Below are 16,981 nucleotides of genomic sequence, written 5' to 3' on the forward strand. Positions count from 1 at the left end.
GTACAGGGGTGCAGCAATGGCTGCATGTGAGGTAGCTTGGTTGCATAAGCTACTTTATGATATGCATCAGTCTGCAGATGGGCCAGTTGTCATTTATTGTGACAACATGAGTAGTATACACTTGGCAAATAATCCAGTCTATCATGCTAGAACAAAGCACATTGAGGTGCATTATCACTATGTGCGAGAGAGGGTTTTACTAGGTCTTATTGATCTAGTTTATGTCAGCACAGAGGAACAGGTAGCTGAGATATTCACGAAGGCATTGGGCGCAGAGAAGCTGCGCAAGTTCAGAGACCTGCTTGGTGTGCAGGAATTGGGATTGAGCTCGAGGGGGAGTGTTGAGATATCGAGCTCCACTTGTGATATGCCAGGGTGACCGTTGTGTATTTATGTCACTGACTTGTCAGTTGCAGACGCGGTTGGTACATCGCCCATGAATAATAGCTACATGATAGCTATCCTTATCTACTCTAGTTCGTGGCTCAGTTAGTATGCCACCTTAGTTAGTTGAGTTTGGTTTGAGACCCATATATAGAGTTCTTCTATTTCTTTGTACTAGACTTTTCTTTTTGGCTTACACAACTAAGAAGAGGAAAACTGTTTTCAGCCTCCACCTCTGTGTGTATTCCCCCATTGTGCAAGCAAGAAAGCTACAAGTGAGACTCCTTCCTTCTCTCCCACAATCTTGACAATGACAGAGACGAAAAATATGCTGAAAACTGATATGCAGAGTTGTCACAGTAATGTATTAGTGCAATCCCTGGACATGTTTCATGAAATTGCAGATTTTGTGTCACAGATAGAGTCAGAGGCTGAGGTGATTCAGCAAAAAGTGTTGAGTGCTGAAGAAATTCAGCAAACAGAGTTTCCGGCTGATTATGATAAGCATACAGAGACACAGAGGGCTGAAGACTTTCAGCCAACATAGTTTACTGCTGAAATATTTCAGCATCCAGAGTTTAGGGTTGTTCCTATGCAGTCCATAGAGCAGAGGGCTGAGGATATTCAGCCCCACTGGAGTGCAGAATTGCTGATTTACAGCAAGATTTGAGTAATGCAGAGGATCATAATGGAGCCAGGGTTGACACGAAATACAAAACTGTGGATAAGAAGGTGAAGTCGGTAGTCGTACCGCTTTCACCTGACAGTGATCAGCAAATAGAGAGGGCTGCCAAACAGCCAATTTTGAGGAATCCAGAGCATATAGGCCATAAATTTTCAGTAGAGACTCTTGCTGAATTGAAAATTGGAAATGGTGATTTTTTGCTACCCACAGAGAAGCAATGCTTTCAGGAGATGCTTGACCGACATGGAAGGGGGTTTGCTTTTTTCCTGCATGAGATTGGATGTGTGAATCCAGATATTGTTGCTCCTATGGTGAGCTTTACTATTCCTCATATTCCATGGAACCTCCGACCTATTCCAATGCCTAAGGCACACCTGCCAAAGCTGATTGACTTGTTGAATGAGAAAATCAGGATAGGAATCCTAGAGCCATCATCTGCACCATACTCAAATAGGTGATTTACGGTTCCAAAGAAGAATGGTACTCTCTGATTTATACAGGACATGCAGCCAGTAAACAAAGTTACTATCAGGAATGTTGGTATAGGTCCAGTTGTGGATGAGTTTGCAGAAGCATTTGCTGGACGTGCCATCTATTCTTTAGGTGATTTGTATTCGGGATATGATCTGTTTCAGCTGGCTTTGGAAAGCAGGGACATAACCACTATCAGAACTCCTATTGGGCTTGTTAGGATGTGTACCTTGCCTCAAGGTGCTACTAATTATGTTGCTCATATGATGAATGCCATGCATAAGGTCCTTCGTGATTACATACCTCAACTTACCATGCCTTTCTTGGATGATGTGCCCATTAAGGGGTGTGCAGAAGAAGTGAAGAATGAGAGTCTAAATGAGTAGGGATGCAGATATTTTGTGGCTGATCATATTTCAGCTTGTGAAAAGATTTTGGCCAGGTTAGAAGAAGTGAACTTGACACTATCAGGGCAAAAATCTATTTTTGGAGTAAATGAGGTTGTCATTGTTGGACATATGTGTGGTTATTATGGCAGGAAACCCTCACCTGAGAAGGTGGATGCTATAGGCAAGATTACAGAGTATTGTTCTACCACTTCAGAGGTACGGAGATTCATTGGAGCTTGTGTGTTTTATATGATTTGGATACCCCATTTTGCACACATAGCAGATTGTTTATATCAGCTGCTTCGAAAGGGGCAAAAATTTTATTGGGATGAGAGCCACACTAGAGCCATGCGGAAATTGAAGAAGTTATTGCAGATTGCTCCTACTCTCAGGAAAGCGGATTATAATTGCAGAAGGCCTATTGTATTGACAGTTGACACTAGTCCAATTGGCATAGGTTGGACTGTGGGTCAAGATGATGCAGATGGAAACAGGTATGCTATTCGGTTTAGGGCAAAAGTCCTAAACGAGAGACAGAGGAGATATCCGCAAATCAAGAGGGAATTACTGGGAATTGTTACGGCTCTCAAATGTGACAAGGAGTACTTTATTGGAGCCTCAGTTGTGGTAGAGATAGATTGCGTGCCATTGATAGGTATGATTACGAGTTGCTCTACTCTGGATATAGCTATGCTGAGATGGATTGCATACATCAAGTCATTAAATCCAGAATTTAAACATATAGCAGGAAAGGATAATCCAGTGGCAGATATGTTGTCTAGAGCCAGATATGATGATGAGGAGACACTACTTGCAGAAGAGGATGATGCAGAAATTTCAGCCGCTATGGTTGATCATGTTTGCCATGTCTATGATATTGTGGCATTCATAGAAGAACTCTATGTTGGAGATTGGTTGCAGATTGGCAAGTACCTTAGTACACTAAGCAAAAGAGATGAATGGATAGGTGAAGAGTTCAAGAAGATCAGAAGAAAAGCCTATGGTTATTTTCTCAAGGATGGATTTCTTTGGAAGCATCTGAAGAAAAGAGGTGGATTACACTTGCGGGTTGTCTGCGATAAAGAGACACAGTTACAGGGGATGAGGGAGTTTCATGAGAGTCCTTGGGCTGGTCATAGAGGAGTGTGGGCTACTTATGAGAAAATCAAGGAGAAATATTGGTGGAAAGGCATGTATAGAGATGTTTCTCACTTTGTAGAGACTTGTAGAGACTGCCAGATGTATTGAGTAGTGCGTCATCGAGATGAGCTTCATCCGACCTATCCGCTATGCGTTCATTATAAGTGGGTAGTTGACTTGGTTACTATGCCTATGGGTCTATGGCAGATGAAGTATATTGTTTTGGCTAGAGAGGATCTTACCAATCATGTTGAGGGCAGACCTTTGAGAACGAAGACCACTACTGCAGTGTGTAAGTTCTTATTGGAAGAAATTTTCTGCAGGTATGGCTGTGTGGGTAAGATCACTGCAGATCGCGGTGAATTGGATGCAGATGAAGCTAGGGAGTTTTTCTCTCAACTAGGAATCAAGTTGGCTCTAACCACAGCATACAATCTAGAGGGAAATGGGAAGAGTGAAAGAGGACATCCGCCGATAGTGAAAGCATTAGCCAAAGCATGCAGAGGATGGATTGGAGAATGGCCGAGACTTCTACCATTTGCTTTATGGGCTGATCGTACGACTCACAGTGTTACCACAAGATATATGCCCACAGAGTTGATGTATGGTCAGAAACCGGTTATGCCGACTAAGACTTGTGCTTTGACTTGGTCAGTTTTACCTTGGCAGGAGGATTTGACGAGGGAGGAGCTCTTAGCTCTTCGGATCCGGCAGTTGGAGAGAAGACCAGAGGATATTCAGCTAGCTATTGACAGGTTGAAGGTTGCTAGACTAAGAAATAAGGACAGGTTTGACAGCAGGCATCGCTTGCTGCCTAGAGCAATAGAAGAGGGAGACTGGGTATTAGTCTTTGATAGCAGCCTTGAAAATCAGCATACTACACTTTGGAAGATGGTGAAAAGATGGTTTGGGCCGTACATAGTCAGACATGTCTTTGACAATGCAACATATGAGATGACAGAATTGGATGGGACAGTGCTTAGAGTGCCTATTGCAGGAAAAAGAATCAAGATTTTCAAGAAAAGAGATTATGAGAATTATGCATTTGAAGAATTTGCAAGAGAAGAGCAACGAGAAGAAACTCCAGTAGAAGAGACAGATGATATGATAGATAATCTTGCTGAAATACCGAAAATACACAATGAAGAGATTGATATGTTCGTGGATCTTGATAATAATGATCATGGGTAGTTGGCCCATCTGGAGGATGCGCAGGATTAGAGGGGGTTGATGTCATACTGCTGTGCATCCGAGGCGTGGAATCCACCAAAAAGTTGTGTGTGTGGGATTTGATACTTTGTACATACTTTGTCGTTATGTTTGCTCTTTTATTCTATGTGGGTAATATAGTGAAGAGGGTTTTGGTGCAAGAGGAACTTATTCGTAATGCTCTGGTTGACATGTACGCTAAATGTGACATGCTTGTAGAAGAACAAGGAGTTTTTGATAGATTGGTAACTCGAGATGCAGTCTCATGGGCTACACTTATTTCAAGACATGCCAATTATGGGCTTTGTGAGGAAGTACTAAACTGTTTCAAAGAGATGCAGATCGAAGTACATTGGTGGATATGTATGCCAAATGTGGGAGCTTGCTTGATGTTCAGCACACGTTTGACTGCCTGCCACAACGCAATGAGTATTCTTGGAGTTCCCTTATCCTTGACTATGTTGACATGGGGGATATGACAGTATTTTGGGGCATGCAATCTCGATTGATCTCATCCACTGGCTATACCTTGATTATGCCATGGAGCCTGACCAGTGGTACGACATTCGGGGTGTTTGGACAGGCTCTGCAACTTTCCTGGAAAATGGTACTCCTGTGATCATCTATACAGGATCTACTAATGAATCCGTACAAGTGCAGGCTGTAGCACTTCCTGAGGATTCTTCTGATTTCCTTCTCCGAAACTAGACCAAATATGCTGGGAATCCTTTTCTTGTGCCTCCCACAGGCATCCTTCCAACAGATTTCCATGACCCTACAACTGCTTGGGTCGGAGCTGATGGGTTATGGAGGCTGGGTATTGGATCTAAAGTTGACCAGACTGGCATTGCCATCATCTATCACAGCTCTGATTTCATAAATTGGTCATTGCAAGACCATTATTTGCATCAACTAGAAGGCACTGGCATGTGGGAATGCCTGGATTTTTATTCTACCCTAGTTTCGGGGGATTCTGCAGGTGTTGATACCTCCATTTATGGGGACACTGTGAAACATGTCCTTAAGGCCAGCATGGATAATACCAAGTTGGATTTCTATGTGATTGGGACTTACAAGTTTGACAATCACACGTTTACTCTTGATGATTCAACTCAAGACCTTGGACTTGGGTTGCGCTATGACTATGGCAAATTTATCCTGGGGAAAGGAAAAAAACAAAGCCACGGATGGCTATTTTGAAAGGGGGCTTTTTGGGGGGAACAATGGAGTTCAGGACGGAGGAAGGAGGAACGATGAGAATAATGAAGAGGAAGCTCTAAAGAGGAGGACGAAGCCTTCAGCAAAGCATAAGTAAAAAAAGACGAGGATCGAAGAGGGGAGCCGAAGTCGACGAGGGTGCTGAAGAAGTCAAAGGTGGTAGTAGAAGAGAAGGACGAAAAGTTTGGAGGCTGCTCTCAGCTAATTCCGATGATGATTGGAGTTTCTGGAGGCATCTTTGCGAATAGCGGTCTTCCCACCATAGCTGGGAGCAGCGCAATATGGAGAACGATACTTTTGGGGATTGCGATGAGAGAAAGATAAAAAAAGGAGGAGGCAATTAGTCTACTTGGGGGGTATGAGGTGTAACAGGCCCGGATGGAAGACATAAAACTGAAAATTGAGTTTGGAAAACGGGAAGAGGATCGACTTGCTGGAGCTCTAACTATGCTAATTCAACAGTCGATTCAGTACAGTGTAGTAGAGGGACATGCAAAAGAGGCCTACTATAAGCTTCATCTTTTGATTTGACAAAGAGGTCGATGCTTTGATGGAGCATCTTGATCTCAGAACTGCGACAGAGAACAGAGGGAATGCTCTCTGGGGAAGGCTATGGAGGGGCAGAAATCCATTCAAATCCATTCGAACACTTATACAGGATAAATTCAAAGGCCGTGGAGGTTGTTCTGTCTGAGGCTTTCACACCCTTAGGGCTGAAATTTGATGCAGTTACTTCATCCATCAAACTTATTCATTACTGAAATGCTGCTACGAGAACAATTTGAACCCTTGCGTATTGTACTCTCTGTGAAGGGCTTTGGAGGTTGTGGGTTACGCACTTTTACAGAATAAAGGTGACTATTGCGGCCTGCTACTGTGATTTTTTACCTTAATCGTTGATGGATTATGCATACATTGAAGCTGCCTGACTCAGTTCTTTGCGCCTCCAGCGTTAGAAATTATTACCTAGTCTAACCTCATAGAACAGCTGAGGGATTATCAATTGTGATTCCAGCAGAATTAGGCGATTCTTTCCTTCTTCTCATAGACTACACCGATCAGCAGAGTAGAGGAGATGCCGCAAAAACTGGGTTTCTGACTTTACTTTTCCTCTTTTTACTATCTTCATCATTTGTAGCCTTATACTTGAGGTCAAATTGGCAAGGAGGAGATAGAGAATAATGCTTCTTCCTCTTTCAATGAATAAGGAGCTTTACACAGAATTGATGATGTCTTTGATAACTGGGGTTTTAGACCAGACCTGTGACTGGTTCTATATACTTATGGTATTGTCAACTGCACGTTTCAATAAGCCTGCCTTCAGAAACCTTATATGCAATGGTTTAGTTCTTGCTGAGAATGGGAAGATGTCCTTTTACAACTTGTAAGCTCAGGCTTTCCAGAGAGTGACCATGAATTGCAAAATCCTTTTGTGATCCAGACTTTTCAGTGTGCTGGTCTTTTATCCAGAAATACTGAAGCTGCAAAATTAACAGAAGCAAGCTTTCAAATCCTGTTAATGAATACAGATTACCAACTGTGGCAAATTGTTTGAGAACACATCTCTGCTTTTGCTGTGATTTTCAGGACAAAGGGATCAACAATGTGGAACTGATTCAGTTTCTCCTTGAACTTGGATTTCATATTGTTGGGGAGAATTTATTTTGAGACCTTGTACTTCTCAACTGTGCACGGCTTTGAATAGAAAAGATCTAACACAGGATGATCCATTGATCCATCTATTATCACCGATATTTCTTGCTATAGAATTGATCTTCTATCTTGAAATTTGTCAAGGTCTTCTGAAGACGCGACTTTGCTTTCGAAAAACCCTTCGACAGCAGCTCCTGGCACCAGCTTGATTTCATGATCAACTTCCCTTTGAGGCGGAAGTTCTGTCAGCTCTTTAGAAAATACTTCTATATACTCCTTTAGCCATGAAGGTTCTTCTCTAGACTCCTGATTCTAATCTAGCTTATTAAATAAACAGACAGTCCCTTTCTAACTCCCTTTATTATCCGAGATGCTTTGGCCAATTGAATTTTCGGCTTTCCAGTCTCTCCTTGTGTTGTGACTAGTTCTCCTTCAGAGTTTCGAAAGGAAACTTGATCCTTTCCACAATGAATGTGGGCATCATTGGGTTTAAGCCAATCCATTCTGAGTAAACACTCATGGATACCTAGGTTCATGACCCTGAATCTGAACGAAGTCGACATTCCTCCCAGAAATAATTCCACATTACATTACATGTCCACTTTAGCTTTTAGCCAAGTGACCAAATCACTTTACTTCTTTATTAATATTCACAGTCAAGACAATCATTGATAAAAAGAAGTCTTATTTCATTCATATGGGCATAGCCCTTTCAAAGTACAATTATTCTTGAGGAGATGGAACAAGCTGATACATTAATTCGAGGAGAATAATATGTTGTTGCATTCAGCTACGGGAACTATGTAATAGTATGGATTGGGGTCATGGATTTTCAGGAATCGATAGGTCATTTGAAGATTAGGGTATCTTTTCCTTTGATATCCGTTCTTCTCATGACGTCCCAACACCTTAATTCTGTTGGTAGGGATTACTCGAGTCACTTCCTTGTACACATACGTGTTCTGCTTGACCCATCGACCTTTAATATGTAGGGTTACGTTTGTGTGAGCCTCAACAAAGACAAACTGCTTCAAGATCTTTAGGTCCTCCATCCACTTGATTCTCTTCAAGTTGGTTCGAAGGTACACAAGTCGGTGGGCAGCTATGTAATAGATCCCTGAAACACCCATCCATCTCCATTCCATGTACAAGGGTGATGGATTGTAGATGCGGTCTAGGATATTCATCATATCAATCCTCCATCGGTAATTTGAGGCACGCATCGCGGTCATAAACATGACTTGGAACACCAAGAATCTGTTCCATGCTTCATGACTCTGCAAGTCAGCATTGACAAGACGGTAGGTAAGGAAATGTTCTCACTTCTTCTTATTAAGTTTTCTTATAAAGATAGATCCTTCGTTGGTTCGCTGTAATACCAACTGTAACGTGTCCACCTGTTTACTTGCAGGACACGTCTTAGCAGCCCATTGGGAAGAAAGTCTAGAAAGCTATGCCCGGCACTCCCATGGAACGTTACGGGGTTTGCAATCTAGGTCTTCCTGAGTCTGCCACATAGCGGAAGTATTCTGGCTGTTCTGCATACTTAGGACTGTGACCAGAATCAGGGTTCTCCTAATGGTGAAATTCTTAGAACAACAGCTATTAGCGTTGAACTCCAAGCGAACTACTTTACACAGAAACGTCAGGGTCGAAGCGGATTCATGCTGCACTTCATTCAAGGAGAATGGGAAATGAGAGGGATGCAAAGCTCGACCTCTCTGCCCATAAGGCATAGCCCCATTCTGTTCCCCTAAAAGAACATAAATCGGGGTTCTAGTATCCTTGATTCTAAGTCAACGTTCCTTGCTTTTCATCTCTTTCGAGAAAAGTTCCCTGCTGTCCATTTTATTTGAGAAAAGTTCACGGCCAACCGAGACCACCCATCCGTTGGACGAACCCATGGCCACATCCACCGCACTTTCCTCAGGGTTTCTTTAGTTGTCTAATTACCTACCACATTTAGTTGGACATGCACAAAACATCTTCCTTAATTAACCAATTACTCACCGGTTCCTTCACATAATCTTAGCACTTGACATAAAAAACAGTGCCAAACAAGTTCATTCTCAACCATTGCTCTTATTTATCTTTCGAATGCATCATAATAATCCATCCTATAGGCTAATCCATAGAAAAACAGTATCAAATAAGTTCATTCTCAACCATTGCTCTTATTTATCTTTGGAATACATCATAATCATCCAGCCTGAGGCAAATCCATAATCTGCCCGAAGGCAATCCATCATCCACCCGAAGGCAATCCAGCAATCCACAAGGATTATTAATCCAAGATTCTGCTCGTAGACTAGTATGCGGGCCTCGAGATCCAGTCCTGAGTCACATCGGCCTCTTGTGCACGGCCAGGAAGGCAAGGGATTTATGACCAGAGCCCCCTTGGCACCCAAGCATCCTCCTGCTCCAAGTAGTACCCAACGGAGAGACCTCTCGCAGTGGGTTCGGTCCACGTTTCCGGCACGGCTAACAACCCCCTTAGTTAGGATTAGGCAGATAATCGGGGGTAACTGATGTTGCCTCTCCCTTCAGGCCTTCAACCTGAAGCATTAATTATCTTTCCATCTTTAGTTCCTTGGCAAACAATGTAAACAGTGCTCCTAAACTGTTACAAACACAATCAATCCAGTGGTCGTTTAATTGGCCAACTGCTAAGGAGTGAATCCTTCTCTTCAAATGCATCCAGCATTCAATCCGAGATCGAATTGCGAATTCGCAAGATCCTCAAGGGTTTGTTTGTTTACTCTTTTTGTCCTTGGGTTAGAGTCATACTTTGTCAACCCAAATTAACCAACACCTTAGGTTTCTTAAGTTAAGACAGTAAATCCTGGCGACCATGTCGCTCTAACTTAATTGTTACTTTGCTTACTAAGCAATACATAGCTTCCCTTAACTTGGCAAATCAGCCCAAGAAAGGTGATGTAACAGGATGCCTACTCATCCTCTTGCAAGTTAGACTTGCGTTAGAACCTGCCAACCTTATTCCAAGGAATGGCAAATTTATCTTGTGGTTAAACCACAAAGCCATGCGACGTTGCAACTTATTGCACAAGTGTCGCATCTAACTCATGGGATCATTTCACCCATTGACGACGTTTCTTGTCAAGGAGTATGTTTAGTCAAGATGTAGGGTTTGGGGTGTCTTCTAACCTAACCCAACCCTAATTGTACTAGGCTGACCACTTTTGGTCCTAGGGTTTCCAAACTCAATCCGAGTTTTAGCATTTGGTCGATCGATCCTTAGAGTAGAAACCCTAGTTTGTTATTTCATGAGCGTTCACTTAATAACCCAACCATTCCGTGAATGTGGGTAGTATCCTTTAGGTTTGAGGGTCTCGACTTGGCGATCAAGTGCAATACTAGGCAGAATTTCTGATGTTCTAAACCCTAGCTAGCACTTGAGCTGTTCGTTGTACTAACATTGCAAGTAACTTAGCTAAATTGGTCTACTTATCTTGTGACAAGAAACGATCTCTTCTTAGAGATGCTAAATTTGTTCTAAGGGTGTAAATAAATAGATTCAGGATGCAACGTTCCATTTAAGTATGCAAAACGTAGACTTTTCCTTCAATGCAACTATATGGTTTGCAAATAACCCTTTCTTTTCTTGCTAAAGTCATGACGAATGACAAATTGGAGGATAACTTGCATAAGACCTACAAGGATTTACATCAAGGAACTATGCCTACAACCTTTTGTTTAATGCAATTGAATTTCATGCTTTGATATGACATGCGACCTTTTCTAAATGCATCGATGAATGAAGTTTACGCATGATGAATAGGTAACATGCAACCCTTTTCTAGATACAACGTAGTTAATGAAGTTCATGCAAAACGAATATTATAAGACTAATGTTGACTTAATCCGTTTTACAAGCATATGCAACATGCAAGTCCATAGTTTCATTTCCATGCTATGCAATTTTTCGGACAACATCTAACGGATGTTAACGATTTTTCCTCATGCGAATCACTACAAGGAGCTTATTGCCTAAATGCAATATTCACTTATTCTTTCCAAGGCCAAAAGATGCACTTAACAAATTCATCTTTTAACCCTAAGCAATATGCGTTTAGGCTTGTGACTTTGGAAATGCACAAAAAGGCAACATGCGACTAGCTTGTAAGATGAATAAGCAGTTTATATTCATAACTTTCCTATGAATTTTTAAGCATGCCCAATGCAGAATTTAACTTCCAAGAACTTGGTTATGAGGACTTGCGGTGATGTGCACGTGTAAGCTTGGATTCGAGGCTTCCATGGGTGCGCCTTTCGACTTTGACTTTGGAGCTATCGTTGATGATTTGAACTCCGCGATCTTTTACGCAATCCCGAACTTCCTCCGGGCTTTGGCAAAACAGCCTTCAAGTCTGCCTACTTTCTCCGCTGCGTAGGAATTACCCTTTACGATTGTGGGTTATAAGGATCCGGGGAGAAAACTGCGTGCACAAGCCTTATGGGCCTTATCCTTAGAAGATTCTAAGGAAGCTTCTTTAGCCTGTCACAGACGTGATGTGGGAGGAAAGGGCAATGATTGGCGAGAGGAGATGACGACAAAAATAGGGGATGGAGATGATGATGGAGGTCGTGGAGCTGAGGGCGGTAGCAAAGCGGCTGCAATGGCGACAGCAGGCATGTGGTGGCGGCGGAATGGCGATGGCAGCGGTAGCACGCATGGCAGCAGGCGCTCCAAATCTTCCTCTCTCCTCCTTTGTCAACAGCACGGCAGCCTCTTCTCTGATCCTCCTCCTTTCCAAGCTCGTGCCACAGGGGGGGGTCATATAGCATAAGCGGGGAAAGAGGTAGCCACCACGTGGCCTATGCATGCCTCTCCCTCCTCATGCTCCCCACTACCACACTTCCCCTTAACTCCCTTACACACTCCCTCTCCTCCAGCCATGCATCGGCTGGGGGAAGGGCTAATTAGAAAAAACAAATTTTGCCTAAATTTTCATCATTATCCATTTTCCCTTTATCCAAGAAGGATGTTCTTGCGCGGCTTGTGGTCTTCTTTCCCCGGCCTTAATTGCACATCGCAGATGGGGATTTTTATAGCGCGCGGGGTAACCACTTAGCCACCATCATTAGTCGACGTGGGAGACGACTTTGCACAGCTTTTACGCGGGCGTGCGGGGGTCAAGTTCTATAATATTTTTGGGCGGAAATATTACATTGTCCCTCCCAACGACCCCTCCAATACTCAAAAATTAATTTAAAAATGAAACAAACCCTTAGCACATGAATTGGGATAAGCAACCAGTGGGAGTTCAGATTCACACACAATGGTCCCCTAACAACCCTAGAGAAATTCCTCCAGCTTATTATGGCTAATTCAATAAAAAGGAATCAAGATTGTTGTTGAGAGATTCTTTAAAATAAGTAGAAGTGAAGGTAAACGCCCAAAATATGTAAAACTCAATTGGAGACTTTGGCTCACTTATTTCTACATTGCAAGTACAACAAAGAAGCTCTCAATTTTCTACACTGGGTCACCAAGGATTTCCACCCACAAAGTTTTTTCAAAAGAGCTCCTACTTGGGGACTCCAAGAGACTACCTGTTACAAATCAAAACGAGGAACGCTCAATTGGGGTAGATGGCTCCTGAGGCAAAAGCCATGCTGGATGTCCACAATGAAGAATAAGAAATGGGAACCATCAATCAAGGAGGCCACTACAAGATGCTAGTTGTACTAGGTGTCCACAATGAAGAATCAAGGAGGCCACAATGAAGATGCTAGCTGTACTAGGTACCGTGCCTAGCGAGAGTCATTGGCGTAAATGGAGGCTTCTCTCTCCTTCATTGGGCATAGTCGTTTCTCTCTGTTCGTGAGGAATTCTCTGTGCTTCATGAGATTGGGCTCCACATGAAGCCAATACTTACACTTAGGTGTGTCTGCCAAACATGCACTTGAGAATGTGCTCTGCGCAAGTCCATTCAGTTGCGCATGCCCTGGAGGCTGGCTCCTACTGAATAACCGGCAAGTCGTAACTTTTTTAAACTCCTTTTTATACGAGAAAAACACCAGCCTTTAAAGTTTACAGTGTTTACGTGAATTGCTTCTCAGTGACTGCATCCTCTGCATTGTCAATAAATGCTGCTCCTTTTCGAAGATCAGTAGGTGTGTGTTGCTCTATCTCGCAGCTGCTTCTAGCAGATAAGCTCATCGCAGGATTCCCCACATTCTAAAATGGATTCCTTACCCATCTCGCCTAAACGAGTATACTCCAGGATGTCAGACGTGATTAGTGAACTTGGGCTTGATCAATTGTTAGCTGCAGTCCTTGCAGGGAAGTACATTGACATGCTTCAAGTATGGGTCTCCCTGTGTCTCCTAGTTATGACATTATGGTGCCTGATGAGATTTGGGGTCGGCAGGCGATCTTCTTCTCATTGCTTGCCCCCAGGAAGCTTCGGTTTGCCATTGCTGGGGGAAACTCTTCAGTTTGCCTTCTTCAACAGCTCCCCAATTGGACATCCTTTGCCTTTCCTGGCAGCCCGAAAGCGTCGGTATGGATATTCAATATGCTTACGATGATTCAGTTTCTTGTGTTGAATAATAGCATCAGAGCATTTTCAGCACTGATATTATACTGATTGATGATTGCCGGAGGCATTAAGCTATTGATGCAAAACTCTAACTTCAACAATGAACCTTCTTGCTCTACTTGAACACTGGGTACTCTGAATTGGGTTGTCACTTAGGCTGCATGGCTTATTAGCACTTCCAGCTGATGCGCTTGCATGCATTATATGTACACACAGATACGGCACCGTCTTCAAGTCGCATCTCCTGGGAAGGCGAGCATTGGTTTCCATGGATCCAGAGCTCAACAAGCTCTTGCTGACAGGCGAGGGGAAGATAGTGCAGGTATACTACCCATCGTTCATCTCAAGGCTCATTGGACCTTGGCTAAATGCCCATGAAGCAAGGCATCAGCTTCTGCGCGACTTAACATCCACACGACTGTCGATCCCAGCCATCCAAACTCTCTACTTAAACGAGGTGCAGACACAGGCTCGGGGTATTCTCAAGCCTTGGAAAGACAAGCCAGTGATAGATGCTCAGCATGAAGCCAAAGAGGTAAAAGTAACCATTGTTCCTGTCAGCACAGATTCACAGGTCCTTTCAAGGTTTATTTTCAGACTCGATAATCTTCTGCAGTTTGTTTTCATGGTCTATTAACTGGACAATCTGCTGGCAGTTCACTTTCAGAATCATTCTGCAAATTGCAGTGGGCATGAAGCAAGAAGATGATGAGATCCTGGCTGGCCAGTTGCTGGCAGATCTTGATCTTCTGTCAACTGGATACTTTTCCATACCAATTGATGTTCCCGGAACGCGTTACAACAAAGTTATGAAGGTAATTGTGCTTCGGAAGGTTTACAGTGTCGCTTTCCATGTACCTTTGCATCGTCTACATGGCTGGCTGGACGTGAGAGTCTTGCATGTCGGCCTACCATAGCCATGCATGCCCTGCAAATGTGTACTGATACAATTCAATTTCAATTCCAATGGTATGAATGTTGCCAAATGACTTTTAGCTGCAGTACAGCCAAGAGACTAGAAGTGAAGTAATAAGTAGCTGAATCATGCCGCATGCGGTACAATTAGAATTATGCAAGGCATGCCTTAATTATTGCATGCAACAAGCTGATCTGATGCGATTCTATTTCAATTTCAGTTTAATCTTCAGTGGGAATGCAGTCACATGCAGGTATTAATTAAAAGTTGCAGGCAAGTAATTCTGAGCTGAACGATGCAGTCAATATGCTTTTGTTGTACGCAAATACAGGCTCGTAGAAGGATCGACTCCTGGTTAAGGGAATTGGTGAGAGCGAGGAGGATTAAACAACCGCCGGAGAATGCTGATAATCATCAAAATCCGCCATTCGACCTAATGAGCGTGTTGATTAGTGAAAATGATGAGTTCGGAAATCCGTTGTCAGACCAAGACATCTCAGATCTTATCTTCTTCATAATATACGGGGGCTTTGAGACAACCAGTGTCCTCATCACATTTCTGATGAAGTTCTTGTGTGGCAGTCCCAAGGTGGTGGACAAATTGAGGGTATGTTTGCTAATAATCAGCTGCACTTAGTTAGTATCAACTCTCCTTATTTGATCGCGTGGGCAGTAATCTCGTCATACTTTGATATATTCTGTGGTTTTATAAGCGTGTTGACAGGAAGAGCACACCCGTATCCGCATGAGTAAGCTGATTAAGGGAACTGATGTTGATGATCATCTGCTCTCTTGGGAGGACTACAGACAAATGGAATTCACCCAACTGGTATGTGCCCTAAACCATAGTTCTATTACTATATCTATTGCTACTAACATACTGGTATTTCATTCATGGTTTACAAACTTGAATATTCCAAAGCTCAGGTAATCAAGGAGACCTTGAGACTAACAAGTGTGGCCCATTATGTCATTCGGGAGTCAATCCAAGACATCCACTACAAAGGTAGTCTTGACTTTAATGATATGCAAAAATAGCATTCTATTCTGTTTGTAAAAAGCTATTACCAATACCTATGCACCATGTTTGGTTGTATAAACTGGGAGCAATATTGGTAGGACTTGTGATTCCCAAAGATTGGTTAGTCTTCGTGAATCTCTCAATGGTGCATCTTGACCCCACATACTACTCACAACCTTCGACATTTGATCCATGGCGTTGGCAGGTATAGTTTGCATCCAACATGTCTATAATTAATATTCGCAAAACACTATGTGTTCTTGAAAGCATTATGATTGTCCAATCTTAGTTTTTCTCATATTGTTTTTTGGTAGGATTGTCCAAACAACCCATTATTTCTTGCTCCGTTTGGAGGAGGACCAAGAAGTTGCATTGGCAGTAACTTGGCCAAATTTGAGGCAGCCATGTTCATCCATAACCTTGTCACCACTTTTAGGTATGGGACACACACATGCACACGCACACACACACACACATGCACCTATGCTACGTGCTCATGCACATGCACATGCATGTGGACACACACATAGTGGTAGAGCCCCAAACTTGTCAATTTTGTTGTTGAGATTGTTATTTTCTAATATATTCATAGTTTCCCAATTCCAGGTGGACACCTATGATTAATAAAACCACACAAGGTGATTGCTTCTCGGGCCTTTCTATACCAATCATGTGTAATGGGCTACCTATCAAGGTTCATCCAATTTAGAAAGGGACATGGTTTATTACAACCACAACCAAAAGCAAGGTGTAATGGCCTACTTATGATTGAGAGAGAGAGAGAGAGAGAGAGAGAGAGAGAGAGAGAGAGAGAGAGAGAGAGAGAGAGAGAGAGAGAGAGAGAGAGAGAGAGAGAGAGAGAGAGAGAGAGAGAGAGAGAGAGAGAGAGAGAGAGAGAGAGAGAGAGAGAGAGAGAGAGAGAGAGAGAGAGAGAGAGATGCTCCTTAGAGAGCCTTCTTCTATCCTTGTAGCTTTATCTTTCACAGCCTTTTCACTCTATGCCTATGTGTTTCCTACCTTCTTTTGAGTATGCTTGGTTGGCTCTATACTATGTCTTTGCTACCTTCTTTTGAGTATGCTTGGTTGGCTGAAAAGCTTTGTAACTATTTCAATTCATAAATCCAAACTTCTTCATTGAAAGGCAAAGGGAGAGAGTCCTTATTTTTGCAAGTTAGGATTGTATTACCTCTAGAAGGCATTCTTCAAGGTTACCTTTATTTAAGAAAGGAAAATTGTCTACTGCATTTTGAGAACATAGCTAGAGAGTAATCCTTTCTTAAAAAATATATTTTTAATTCATCAATTTAAAAGAATCATTACATAAACTGA

General features: G+C 42.6%; 1 protein-coding gene across 1 annotated transcript; it reads left to right on the forward strand.

Moving 5' to 3' along the window:
* The first annotated feature begins 13,273 nt into the window (after window positions 1-13,273).
* LOC148021202 (cholesterol 16,22-dihydroxylase CYP90G4-like) lies at window positions 13,274-16,538 on the forward strand. Its single transcript, XM_087698111.1, has 9 exons — window positions 13,274-13,676; window positions 13,932-14,250; window positions 14,372-14,530; window positions 14,963-15,238; window positions 15,356-15,460; window positions 15,559-15,637; window positions 15,751-15,857; window positions 15,967-16,088; window positions 16,259-16,538. The coding sequence occupies exons 1-9, from the start codon at window positions 13,357-13,359 to the stop codon at window positions 16,359-16,361; spliced, it is 1,590 nt and encodes a 529-aa protein (XP_087554237.1). The 5' UTR covers window positions 13,274-13,356; the 3' UTR covers window positions 16,362-16,538.
* The last annotated feature ends 443 nt before the right edge of the window (window positions 16,539-16,981 follow it).

The sequence above is a fragment of the Lygodium microphyllum genome, chromosome 18 (genome assembly GCF_053477565.2).
Source record: "Lygodium microphyllum isolate KBCC chromosome 18, Lygodium_microphyllum_v1.1.10, whole genome shotgun sequence".
NCBI classification, from domain to species: Eukaryota; Viridiplantae; Streptophyta; class Polypodiopsida; order Schizaeales; family Lygodiaceae; genus Lygodium; species Lygodium microphyllum.